Source organism: Boeremia exigua (assembly GCF_020726555.1).
Source record: "Boeremia exigua strain MPI-SDFR-AT-0100 chromosome Unknown C7974scaffold_14, whole genome shotgun sequence".
In the NCBI taxonomy this organism is placed as follows: Eukaryota; Fungi; Ascomycota; class Dothideomycetes; order Pleosporales; family Didymellaceae; genus Boeremia; species Boeremia exigua.
Genome location: NW_025763531.1, coordinates 800567 through 813633, shown reverse-complemented (window position 1 = coordinate 813633; position 13067 = coordinate 800567). Strand labels below are relative to the sequence as shown.

Genomic DNA, 13067 nt, shown 5'->3' with positions numbered 1-13067 from the left:
CAAGCTTTGAAGAGCGCTCTGACCCCACGCGACATGTAGGCAATGCGACGGACCTACTTACTCAGTAAAGGCGCCTCTTTTGGTACTCGAGTCGGCAAGGGCGATAGCTCAGAAGGCAAAAAAACGCCACATGCAATATGAGATTACTGTTGGTAGCGCATAGCTGCGGTACGGAACCCAACGTTGACAGCACCAGGCACTTGCTGCAAATGCATGGCAGAAGGGCACCCATCACTCGATGTGGGCTGAACAACAGACTCTTCGGGGTGCCTGAAAGTCCTGAAACGTGAATTGTAACTTCCTGGTTGCGCAATATCTTTTCTGCTTACGGTTTGTTTGCGCACGTGCAACGAGATGGTCTTCGCTCCTGAACTCTGTGCAATGGGTGCTGCACTCGCCCTACGAGTCAGAACCTAGGGAATACTGGTGGACGTAATAGATAGCACCGCCACGGACTGGTTTGATCCAGTTATTTCAACTGAGTGGCTGTCTTGCCGTTACGCCCTCACGAACAAGATATTATACCGCTAGCTCTACATCATTAGATGTAACATAGGTACAACTGAATCGTGCCAACACACATGCTCGTTTCGCCACTTCTCAGCCACATGATAAGAAGAAATCACACATCGCCAATCTCAGCAGCCGTTCAGACAACTGAATATCGCCGCACCTGTCATCCCCATAAGTTCAATTTGATAACTTCCAATCTGATAGTCAATAGGCCAAACAGTCGAGCAACGCGATGTTGCTCGCTCCTGCAGACATCAGTGGCCGCGCTAAATGGGTCAGCACGAAGGGATTATCCCACCTTAGAAGAGGGCATGAGCTGCTCCCAACGAGCATTTCCAGCCGGTCTTGTTGAACCAGATTCACACTTCTCAGCCGCTGTGTTTTGGATATTTGATACTAATTAGCCACGCTGTCTAAAGAATACCAATCGTTTCAAAGTATTATTTCTACTAGTTCCCCATCTCGGCACAGTACTAACTGAAAGACTTCGCAGCTATACCGGCTGTCTATCACTTCACAACGTGACATAGTCCCGATCTCTCGACTGTTGATATTACTGCAATCTCATGACAACTTGTAGGAAGTTCGTTATGACAGACTAAGTTTCATCATTTAACTGCTGGTACGCAGAGTCTCAGACATAGTTTGCGGTCACCGATCCATAACGTGTTCCATCAATAGACATCGCATACTCCAATGAAGTCGTTGCGAAAACTTCCACTTGAAAGTGCACCTCATGATACCCGACTTTCGTTTCGCTCTGATACTTCTTGAACTTGCACTTCGGCACTTTGCTAAAATCAACGCTTAGCGTAGCAACTTCATACGCAGCCTGCTCTTGGTTAGTAGACAATTACCATTACTGTGAATGATGCTCACAGCATGTTTCTGGCGATTTGGAGCTTGATCGCTATCAGCAGCCCATAGGGGGATCTGCACTTTCCTGCTCACGTTTGGTCCAAATGTACTGTACATGGGCAGTTTCGCATGAGCTGACTTTGATGTAGGTAAGTCCTGGCCTTTCTCTAAAAGCCAGGCGATTTGCCCTCGTGCCTTCTTGATCCCACTGTACTGGCAAATATAAGAATCCACTTCGCGATGCTTTCCAGGAACAAATGCTTGGTCGCATCCTGTGCCATAGTGCCTTCTGCATTTGCGAGTTCGAATTGATTGGCGATCGTTCAACTCAAGACCTTTTGCTGCTGCGCCTCTTACGACAGAGGACCAGGCATGTGGTGGTCTGATTGTCTTGAGGTTTTCAGATTCTGCCAATTGTTTGATCTTGTTGTACATGTATGGTGATTCTGCGAACCCACCAACCATGAATAGGTATTTGAGTTGAATGTCGTCAAGACGCCGTACCTGTACTAGCTGGCCTAGTATAAGCTCGGTAGTCCGACGAACAGGAAACTCAAACATCTCGATCATGTCTTCAGGAGTAATCATGATCTCGCCGTCGGCAATGCCTCGTGCAAGATCTTCTTCAATAACGTTGAGGGGAGCTGGGAGCCTTAGAAAGTTGGTTTCAGTGCCCGAAAACCCGCTTTTGGCTTCCAGAGTAAAGTCTTGAACGAGTCTGCCTAGCTTCGAGGTAAGAGAGGTCCGTGGTATATCCTCGCTACAGCAGCCAGCAATCTTGATAAAGTAATCGGAGCCAAGCCGACGTTCAAGCCAATGAAGAAATGCGCGGTCAATGAAACTGCCACCGCACTGGTCTCCAGTGCCGACACTGATTTCTTCGACCTTTGTCGGTCCAAGCTCCGCAATGCGGTAAGAAATCAGATCAACTGTACCACCACCCAAATCGCAGACAATTAAGCCATCGTTTAAAGCGAGATGCTGGTCCTGAGTCGTACCACGAAGAGACCTGATAACGTAAATCGCCGCGGCCTCTGGTTCTGTTGCTAGAATAGTTCGCTCCAGTCGTGGGAAGAACGCTTTGTTGAATCCAGCCTGATGTGCCGCCTTCAAGGTGCGATCTTTCGCGGCATCAGACCATACTGCTGGTACAGTGACGACGAGGGTGAGAGATAATGTAGTCCACAGTTCTCGCCCATAACGATCGTCCAGGTTTCCGAGCAAATGGTTTTTGACGTGTGATAAGAAATCAGCGACTATACGAACGGGCTTTCTGTTCGAGACGAGCTGTTGTTCTTCAACAATCTTGGCGGCTTCACCCCCCTGCGAGTGATCAAGTTGTAACTTTGTCCACATATAGCGAGGCACGTTTGAAGGGATGAGTGAGCCCCACTTTTGGCCGTCGGGAAGGTAAGCAATCTCACTAGGGACCTTCTCTTTCGTACCGATCTTCGTATGCCTTGAGGGCCAATCGTTCACTACCTCAATATGTTTCTCCAGCAATTCGGTTTCAGAGGTCTCACAAAACGACACACCTACAAAGTCGTTTAGTGACGGTAAGACTTTGTTCAGGTGTGAACATCGGCTTACCTGTGTATGTAGTGCCATAGTCAAGGCCTAACACTAATCGATTCCTCTTGATAGTGGTATTCATGCTCACGATTGACACATTAGTATCTTCGGAGTGCTGCGTTGTCATTCATGGACTTTGAAACAGTATGTATATTTACATTCCTCAGCATGCTTGCATGCCTTCCGAATAGGGCAACATGAATTTAACGCGCGTTTATTGCATTCTTGCGAGAGCGGGGCAGCACAAGCTCTAATCGTTTTTCGTCTCGGCTCCTGGGTTATTGGATCAGCTGTTGGAGTATCTAGCAGGGTTGTCATGAGCAGTTCTCCCATGCTACTCTCATTCGCGCGACCATACTTTTTCTTTACAATGACAGAATTCGAACAATGTTCCAGTCCGACCAATACCCACGAACATACAAGGAGTTCTGAGCCTGGACCTAACGTGGTCCGGCGTCACCTGTCCAATAAACTGCGGAGATATGCAAATTCACGTAACGATAAGGGCGACAAACGGCAGCCTAGAGACATCTCCGATGCGTTCAGGGCTTTGCAACACGCTGTACTTGAGCCGGACAATGAGTCTTCAGAGCATTCCCACGATATACAATCACAGAATCCTCGGTTAGAAGGGAGGCTGAGCGACGCATGTTGCAAGACGCAGATAGTCCCTAATCTCCTGGAGCAAGACCGATATCATCGTCCAGTGGAAAACAAAAACATCCAGCATTACAGGAGTCGCTATGACTATATCGTGCAGAAATTCCTCCAGCCTTGGGCGTCTGAGAACGATTTGATATTCGACGATCGCGCTTTGAGCAACCTCGATTCTGTTTTGTGTCCATTGATTCAGAACTCGAAGGAGTGTGGAACACTGCGTAGCCAAGTTCAAGTTCTCCAACAGGAATTACTCAAGAGAGATGAAAAGACCATTGCTATCCCAGATGAGCAATTTGCTCAAGAGTTCCGCAACCTTACTGGACTAATCAAGACCGTGAGCCTCTTAATGCGCCCCTTTGAAGCAATGAATATAGTCAGGATCTTGGGACCTTGCATCCTAACCAACGGTATGGCGCCACTCCATCACGATGATCGAGTAGGAAAGAAGCTATACATAGAGTCATGCATATGGTCAACTCTCATTCAAATGGTTTTCCGAACTCCGTTCGCCGTTTTTGGATTGGAAGGCAACACTGTGTCCAACCTTTGGTTCAACATGTACAACGTGCAACACCATCACGGCTGGCCCCACCCCTCTCTCCCTTGCGAGACCTGGCGTCGCACTACGATGGAACAATTCATGACGATGGTCAACATGGCTATAGTCGCTCAAGGCGAGAGAAGAACTCACCATTCATATCTTGAGCAATGTGTTGTGCAAGCACACGCTAACGTTGTAAGCTCAATGAGTGCCCATCTTTCTCTGATTGCCCCCAAAGTTGCTTCTTCACATTTGTGCCGAATCGTCAGTGAAGCTTTCAATCTCGCGGTGCGGATGTCATTGCAACGATCCCGGCTCCAAATCACATTTCCGAAAATTGGAGACAACTTCAGCAGTTCTGAGATGAGAAATCTATCTACTAGTGCTGATGAGGGCGGCGAAAATGGTATTGTAACTCTTGTTGTCAATCCCGGATTAACAAAATGGGGGGATGCGCAAGGAAAGAATTTTGAACATCGCTACAATGTTGTCCCAGCTCTAGTACAACTTCATTGTTGACCTTGACTAGCAGCGTGCTAATTACGCTATTCTTGATTACTTCAAATTCAGATGACGAATGCTTTAGCTAATCAAATTACATCAAAATCGCTCATTACTTGTTTTAGATAGTGCAAGTCCAAGATTTGACACAAGTTGGAAAATCATTCAACCGGTCCATTTCTATATGATGCTTCGTGGTACTGTATCCTTTTGATGTTGTATCGCGACAATCCGCCCCACTCTAGCTCTTGGCTCACCCGTGGACAGCACTGATACTGTTCACTGGCTACCGTGGTACAACACGCATGATCGTAGTACTAGCACAATACATTCCTCCCATGTTAGTACGGTAGCACGATACATGGCTGATGGCGATGTCAGTGACTATTCGCCCAATGCTCCAATCCTTTGTACCCATAAGTCGCCCCTACGTGATACATGCATTCCTATTCTTGAGGATAGATTTATACCACTCCAGCAAGAATGATAGTAGGTAGGCCTTGAGATGCGGGAGAGAGAAAGGAAATCATTCGGCGTTGCTGAAGTGCCGATTCGGGAATGGAATGCATAATCGTAATCATTGTGCGACGTGCCAGATAGGTATACTAGGTATCTCAAAACTGTTCACAACGCTTTGTCTTCGATGACTATGATCGCGACTCCTCGTTCTGACGTCAATCATTGAAGGCGAATCGTCGTCCTAATCCCAACCCACGAAGCTCGCTCTCCTTGCACCAACATGTCTCTACAATTTGATGAAACAAAGAGCGTATTAGACATTGTTGATAACCTTCGATCGCACGGGATCAGTCGGTATATCGATCTGCCTGAAATCGTCGTGTGCGGGGAACAATCTTCCGGCAAAAGCTCGGTCCTTGAAGCAATTTCAGGTATACGGTTCCCAAGCAAAGACAATCTATGCACTAGGTTCGCAACGGAATTGATTCTTCGACGAGGTCCAGAGGCGCCCATCAAGATTAGCATCGTCCCCGGTTCTGCTGAAGAAGATCGTTCAGAGCATGACTTGGAGGCATTGCGGAACTTCAATGTCTCCGTCCCAGCCGAGGATTTGCAGTTGGGGGAGATCATCGAGTCAGCAAAGACTGTGATGGGAATCGACGACAGTAGTAAAGTCTTTAGCTCTGACATTTTGCGCTTGGAACTATCAGGGCCGGATCAACCGCATCTCACACTCGTCGATTTACCGGGCTTGTTTCAAGCTGGCAGCCGGACGCAATCGGACGCAGACAGCGAAACCGTCAAATCCCTTGTACTCGAATACATGAAAAACCCCCGCAGTATCATTCTGGCTGTTGTTTCCGCCAAGAACGACTTCAATAATCAGTCGATCACGAGATACGCACGTCAGATCGACCCAAAAGGCGAGCGTACACTGGGACTGATCACGAAACCGGACACACTCGACGAGGGCTCTGACAGCGAGCGGTTTTACCTTGAGTTGGCACAAAACAAAGACGTCAAGTTTCGACTGGGCTGGCACGTGCTACGTAACAGGGACTACACCACCAGGCACTCGTCAGCTGAGGAACGTGACAAGACTGAAGCTTCATTTTTCAATTCCGGTATCTGGAGATCGCTTCCACCTAACCAAGCTGGCGTCCATACTCTAAAGACAAGACTCAGCCAAATTCTGAAGGATCATGTCATGGCGTAGTTGCCAAATGTGTTTGGCCAGATCAAAGGTGGGATACATGACTGTACAAGTACATTGCACGCACTAGGTGACTTGAGGGACACAGCGCAACAGCAGCGACGGTATCTCTTGCATGTCAGTCAGTCATTTTGTACGCTCGTTAGGGCTGCAATTGACGGACAATACTCAGATCTTTTTTTCGGCGATGCCTCCACCCTTGAAGGTTATCAGAAGCGCTTGCGAGCTGTGCTTCAGAACACCTCAATCGACTTTGCAGCAGATATGAGGAAGAAGGGACATACTCAAACCATTATCGATGAAGGTCCCAGTGATCCACCTCATCGTATTTCTCGTTCAGACTATGTGAGAAAGGTCGCCAGACTTCTAGAGCGAAGCAGAGGCCGAGAACTGCCAGGTACATTCGATCCACTTATCGTTGGGCAACTGTTTCATGAACAGCGCAAACCGTGGGCGAACTTGGTTGATCGATATCTGGAGACCATCCTTCTTGCAGTTCGGTTTCTGGTATCTGCAGCTCTTGCGCATGTCTGTGACCAATCAACTCTGGGAGGAATATCAAGAAGGTTCATCCACTCTCGCTTGGAGAAGATGACCGCAGCACTCCGCGAAAAGGTGGCGGAGCTTCTCAAGCCTTATCATACTGGTCACCCCATTACATACAACCACTATCTTACCGACAACGTCCAGAAGGCACAAAGTCGGCGTCGAGCAAAAGAAATCAAGAAGTCTTTGGAGGGAGTCCTTGGCGGAGACTACAGCACCCTTGGGGCCGTCAAGATCACACTCAATGTGGACACACTCATTAATACGCTCGTTTCGAAAACAGAAGCCGACATGAACATTTATGCCAGCTCTACCGCAACGGATTTCATGGAGGCTTTCTACAAGGTACGTATGGAATTCTTGCTCGATTTGTGCTCGTCTAACTACAAAAGGTCGCAATGAAAAAGATCATCGACGACGTCAGTGTGCTTGCTGTCGAAGCCCTAGTCGTCCAAAGACTTCCGTTCTTGTTTTCACCAGCAGATGTGGTTGATCTTGATGATGCAACGGTGGCTGCCTTGGCATCCGAAAGGGGAGAGATTGCAAAAGAGCGGGCGGCCAACACTGAGAAACTCAGCGTCCTCGAAGACGGACTTGGAGAGCTTCAGAACATTCAAGGAATCTCTTCCCTTCTACAAGGTAAGAGACTACCACGAGCGAGCTGAGATAGTCGAAAGCTTGTAAATACTGACAGAATCAGAGCCTGATGAGACATTTCTGGAAGGTACGCAAGGCCAATTTTAGGGGATTTGATGGCTTACAATATGCTGCAGATATTCTGTGGAGGGAAGGCAAGTCAGAACGAGCCGACGAGCTAAACGAAGTGAATCCGACGCATCATATCCGCAACAGGAGGCGACCCCACGAGATTCTCCAACGACAGATGATGAATATGACTCTCCCTAGCCAGTTCCTAATGACGACTGGGGTCTCTGGCTACCGACCCGAACAGCCTGGCTAGTGAGTTCCGGGATTGTTCGATCCTTTCTGCGGACAAACAACGACTAGCTGGTACGAAACAACAATGCCCAGATTACTCGACCTTACTCTTTTTACCCCAGAACAGCTCCAAACCGCTACCTCTATTAGCTCCTCCCAGTGTCAGAAATCATCCAGAACACCCACTCTTACCGTGCAGCATGCATGCTCAGCACATGAGCTGCCAACTTATCCTTCCGATGAAATGCCTCGCGACTTCCAGCCACACTACGACGACACGTTGAAACCGGGCACCAGAAGTCCGGTTTATGGGTGGCGTGGAGGGTGGTATGGTGTCGTCTAAGTTCGGCCGGACGAGCGAAGGTCCGCTGCTCGCATCCCTCAATGGCGCACATCAACCTGCCATTGTTGAGTAGAAAGCCGACTTTTGTAACAGCATCTTCGGGATCGGGTGTTGCACTTGTCGGGCTGCGAATTTTCTTTGGTCCGGAGTCTGCGTGCGGGATCTCTTCGGCGTAGCAGGGACGGAAGAGATCCTGTGTGGCAGGTGCGGTTGCGATATTGGAAGATGGCGTGGTTTGCATCGGTACAAGACCGGGTTGGAAGGGCACTGGGGCGGGGTTCATGTGGCTGTGGTAGGTCAGTCAGTAAACAGGATGTAGTCTTCAGTGGCGCTTACTTTGGATGATGGTCGTTCATTGTCCTATCGGACAAAACTGTGGCACTTTCCGTCGCATATACATCGTATGGTGATGAAAAAAGGTCGGGGACGACTGGATCCATGCTGACATCGATACTTGCCAGCCACGATCGGTCATCGAGACACATTTCAAAGCCAGAGTAATGATCGTGGTCTATCTGCGCATCTTGCCACACAAGGGTATTCAGACTCGTGTGCGCTAGAATGTCGCTGGCGCCAGTCCCTGCATGTGCTACGTATATTTTAGCCAGACTGCATCATCACTGCAATAAGATGTTTGGCATACTTCTTGTACTGCTCTCGTCGTTCAACGACCCAGGCTGCCATTCAGACATGGTAAAGTTTCCAAGACTGGTTGGTATCAAGACTGGGAATCAGGTGTTAGTGCGGGCCAAGGCAAGATGTTGAGACCTTTTGGTACTTGCTTTCGGTATTGCCGGCTCCTTGATCGCTTCTACTCCGTCGAGCAATGTAGTTTGAATCAAAGTAAGGCGAAAGGGAAGAATCCATGACCGCGTCTGACAACAGATGAAGCAGCGCAGAGAAGCCTGGGTGTCGTGTTTATAGGGAAATGAAAGTCCGTTGTCCCTGTGCGCCATGTAGTTGAACAATCAGCCGAATGGAAAGTCCTGGGTTTATACATGCTTGAATGGCTACACAATGAAGAAAGGGCGAAGAACATTGCCTCAGCACCAGCTGTGTCGTTTTGCTTTGTTGTCAACAAGACACAACATTGAACCATGAATGACTGCGGATACAATCAGCAAAACTACAATCCATTACGATGCTTCCTTCTGATTCGTTGTACTGCAAAAGTACAATGCAGAAGCGAAGGTAGTTTTGCCCGCGGGCCAATGAGCATGTGTCAGGGGTTCGGATTGTAGTTTTGCATAGGCGGGTGGGGCGACTTTCCAATCGATAAGCGCCCCGCCAGCGCCAAGCTGCATGTTAGCACCACTACTAGCGCGTTCCGCATGATTGTAGTTTTGAGCTCTACCCAATTAGCGTGCGGTGACGTGTGACGCCTCAGCCTCACGACTGCGCGCAACACGGAGCATAAGATGCCACCGAATCCCACCTTCATCATGGATAGGCGTTTTTCACTGCGCATGCTTCACTCTACGTCTACCGTCTTCTCCTGTGCTTTTTAACTTGTTCTCACGGAGATGGAGCTCCCGCCGCCGGACCTAGTAATAGCCTACCAGTCCGGGCTCAGCCTTCCGCATGCTGGACACAACAACGCTACCGCGCAGCAACATGCTGCATCGTACGGGTTTGATCAGAGCTTAGGCCCTATTTGGCAGGCAGGACTCACGGGGGAGCAGCTCGCGATGACGGAATACCAACACCGCGATCTACAGCCATTCACTCGGACTTCCATATCACAGCCTGGTCACGTGCTTCTCGATGTGATGCCTGTTGGTGATCCAGCCCGGCCTCGAAAGCGCAAAGCAGCAACTTTGCGTGAGGAGGACTGGGAGCCTTACAAAGAGCGCATCCTCGACTTGCACGTCGTGCAGAAGATACCTTTGCCCAAAGTGAGGCAGATGATGGAGGAGGAGTACGGCTTCAAAGCCGAGTATGTATCCTTTGCTCGGGCAAGGCGATCCAAGTTATCTGCGGTGCTAACAGACGCGTTTGCAGGCTTCGACAGTACCGATCGCGCATTAGTCTGTGGGGCAAGGACAAGAACGTCAAGCTGCAGGAGATGCAAGCGATTGTGCGGAAGCGACAGCGGCGGAAGCTTGTCGACAAACACAAGAGCCCGCTGGCTTTCGAGGTTCGAGGCAGCCAGGTAGATCCGCACAAAGTTGAGCGGTGGATGAAGCGACACAAGGTCCCAGACAGCTTGCTATACGAGCCCATTCCGGCAGCATGTAAGTCAGTACGACACGGTCGTGTGTCTTCTTGCTGAACTGCGTAGCCACGCCGCCGGATGTGGGATGCCGTACGATCTCCATGCCAGGCTCGCCTGCCATGTCCGTCATTTCTGTGCGCTCGGCAGCCGCTTCGATTTGGTCTCTGACAGACAGATACGACCGGTCGCAGACTCCGCGGATGTCGTTGCCTACCTTGTCAGTCTCGAGCATCGTCCGAAGTCGATCCAGTGGATTCGATGGGCAAAGCCCCACACTCACACATCGATCACCTCCGAGCCTCCAAATCAGCCTCTTCCATGACTCGAACGCCTGCGGAAGCACCGTTCATGTCGAAATACAATCTAGATACAAACAGGATGAGGAAGAGCGCCTTCGAGATACCCTTTTCGTGGCGGAACTAATGTTCCTATGCGATCCTTCGGAAATACTGGACACGCTGTTCGACTTGGGATACGTTCTTCTTGCCCAAGGGCGGTATAAGGCTGCAGAGGATGTGGCCCATAAACTGATCGACAGTCAGCAAAGCCCGAGTGGTGGTAGTGGCAAGAACACGGAGATACTAGATGCCTTGATTCTGTTCAGTGAAGTGCTGGGGCACCAAGGAAGGTATGCGAAGGCCGAGGAAGTGTTGCGACACATAATCCCAGGCAGGAATTGGCTCGCTCATCAGTATGGAATGAAGGTCGCCTGCCTTTTCAACCTTGGGTGGGTGCTGACACAACAGGGACAAAACGAAGAAGGAGAGGCAGTGCTTCGACAGGCGGTAGAAATAGGAGCGGAGATGCTTGGGCCAGAGGACATTAGAACGCTTAACAGTATCTCGGCCCTTGCGGATTTCATGGAGCAGATAGGCAGGCTGACGGAGGCGGAAGCGATGCACAGAGAGACGCTGGCAACAGAGAAAGCAATACTTGGGCTTGAACATGCTAATACGTTGTCAAGTATGTCTAGTTTAGCGGATGTACTAGACAGCCAAGGCAAGGATATTGAAGCAGAAGAATTATACCGAGAGACGATAGCGCTAAAGAAGAAGGTGCTTGGGCCTGAACATCCTGATACCCTGGTAACAACGAACAACTTGGCGGTTTTACTCCAAGATCAAGGCTTGTACAAAGAGGCGGAAGAGCTATACAAAGAAACGATGGCACTGAGGAAGAGGGCGCTAGGGCTGAAGCATCCTGAAACATTAACGAGTATGCAAAACTTAGCATATCTACTGCATCTTCGAGGCAGGTACCACGAGGCGGAAGAGCTGTACAGGGAAACAATAGCACTCAACATGAGGGTACTTGGGCTGGAGGATCCCAGGACGCAGAAATGCATGGAAAGCCTTGAGGAAATGTTGACAGAACAGGGGCGGTACGATGAGATGGTCCCTTACATAGAATAGAGTATTGATGTGGTTCTTAATTTGGATCAACGAGGCCACTGCCTCCATGCTTGTTTCATTCGCTCTCCGTAGCCCCCGCCGAAATGCTCCGACAACCTTTTGGTCTCCTGCGCTTCATTTGTTCACAAATGTACACGACAGGACTATTTGTAGGTTCGGAATAGCACATCATAGGATACTGGATCAGGGCAGAGTCGAGGGGTGTGTCGGTGGGGGCGAAGGGCGAGGAGTAGGAAGAGGGAATGGTTGGCTTTCGTGCGGGTAATGGATGTCCAGGAGATGCTGAACCGTTTGCGGGGATTGAAAGCTCATGGGGTGAGGCTTGGGTGCCTCCTACACTCTCAGGAAGATTTATCGGCGTTCTGAATCTCCCAGGTTGGTGCAACCAGTGTTGATGGAACGCAGAGACAATTCGTGCATGAAACTTATCACCCCCATATGATCGCAACGTTTACTGTGTGGCTTCGTATCAAACGTGTCATGCTGCTCGTCTGCAGTGCGTATTGATTCCGCAGAGGACAGCTCGTGGCTCTCATCTTCAACAAGATAATTCTAAATCGTTCTTATGATACAAGCTCTCTGCTTAGATCAATCTTACACATTCGAAAACACCACATGTGCACATGCAGCTTTGGCTCCGCGCAGAATCACTCGGGACTTCAGTCTCACGACCTGTCAGGTCAGCCTTGGCATCATCGTACCCCCATCATGTAAGTCAGGCCGAAGTCGGGAATTTCAGCGACTAGAACAAGATGAGTGCAGCGTGAGGAATCACCGCACAGATCCACAAGGCTGTCTATGTTGAGGCTCTCCTTCTCTCGAAGTTTATGCGTTGGATTCGAGCGTATAGCAGAGTAACAACACAAGGGACAAAGCTTAAGCCGCTCTCCAAGTGGAGTCAGAGGGATGAGAAGCTAACCTAGTGAGATTGAGCCAAACAAAATTCACTATGAATTCGGGTAGGTGGCGCGGCTTTGCGTACTGGAATGGACGCGGGAAGAGTGTTCCATGGGGTGCAAACCTTCTAGAATGCTATCAGCGTAGAGACGGCATGGGCCCTTGTTGACGGCGTCATTCCGACGTTATAGAAGGAGGAATCATATTACTGTGTCGTTTGCATCAATCTATCCAGGGCCAAGAATCTCGAGAGAAGCCTTTGGTAGTGCCGTGGCGGAAGGCTCCATCGTTCGGCACTACAACCGTTCGATATCTGACTCATATCCTCGTTCCTCTCCCCGTCGAAGTACGTACTTAGTACCTTCGGAGGGGACAAGTGGAACTCTCACTGGACACTG

General features: G+C 49.5%; 5 protein-coding genes across 5 annotated transcripts; 3 read left to right on the top strand and 2 right to left on the bottom strand.

Annotated features, from left to right (window-relative positions):
* Positions 1-1146: 1146 nt before the first annotated feature.
* Positions 1147-3036, bottom strand: C7974DRAFT_368945 (uncharacterized protein; the record flags this gene model as incomplete). The annotated part of the gene is made up of 3 exons (XM_046139922.1): positions 2962-3036; positions 1393-2906; positions 1147-1345 (listed from the first exon to the last, which is right to left on the bottom strand). Exons 1-3 carry the CDS (start codon positions 3023-3025, stop codon positions 1148-1150), a joined length of 1776 nt encoding a protein of 591 aa, XP_045991833.1. The 5' UTR covers positions 3026-3036.
* Positions 3037-3601: 565 nt separating this feature from the next.
* On the top strand, positions 3602-4654 carry C7974DRAFT_286365 (uncharacterized protein; the record flags this gene model as incomplete). Its single annotated transcript, XM_046137625.1, has 1 exon — positions 3602-4654. A coding segment is annotated over one exon (1053 nt), but the record flags the coding sequence as incomplete, so codon positions are not given.
* Positions 4655-5384: 730 nt separating this feature from the next.
* Positions 5385-7824, top strand: C7974DRAFT_437685 (P-loop containing nucleoside triphosphate hydrolase protein; the record flags this gene model as incomplete). Its single annotated transcript, XM_046145211.1, has 4 exons — positions 5385-6263; positions 6321-7208; positions 7256-7502; positions 7637-7824. The coding sequence occupies 4 exons, from the start codon at positions 5385-5387 to the stop codon at positions 7822-7824; spliced, it is 2202 nt and encodes a 733-aa protein (XP_045991831.1).
* Positions 7825-7896: 72 nt separating this feature from the next.
* C7974DRAFT_418237 (uncharacterized protein) lies at positions 7897-8837 on the bottom strand (the record flags this gene model as incomplete). The annotated part of the gene is made up of 4 exons (XM_046144146.1): positions 7897-7939; positions 7995-8432; positions 8482-8734; positions 8789-8837. The coding sequence occupies 4 exons, from the start codon at positions 8835-8837 to the stop codon at positions 7897-7899; spliced, it is 783 nt and encodes a 260-aa protein (XP_045991830.1).
* Positions 8838-9537: 700 nt separating this feature from the next.
* C7974DRAFT_368938 (uncharacterized protein) lies at positions 9538-11798 on the top strand. Its single transcript, XM_046139921.1, has 3 exons — positions 9538-10081; positions 10147-10379; positions 10427-11798. The coding sequence occupies exons 1-3, from the start codon at positions 9669-9671 to the stop codon at positions 11770-11772; spliced, it is 1992 nt and encodes a 663-aa protein (XP_045991829.1). The 5' UTR covers positions 9538-9668; the 3' UTR covers positions 11773-11798.
* The last annotated feature ends 1269 nt before the right edge of the window (positions 11799-13067 follow it).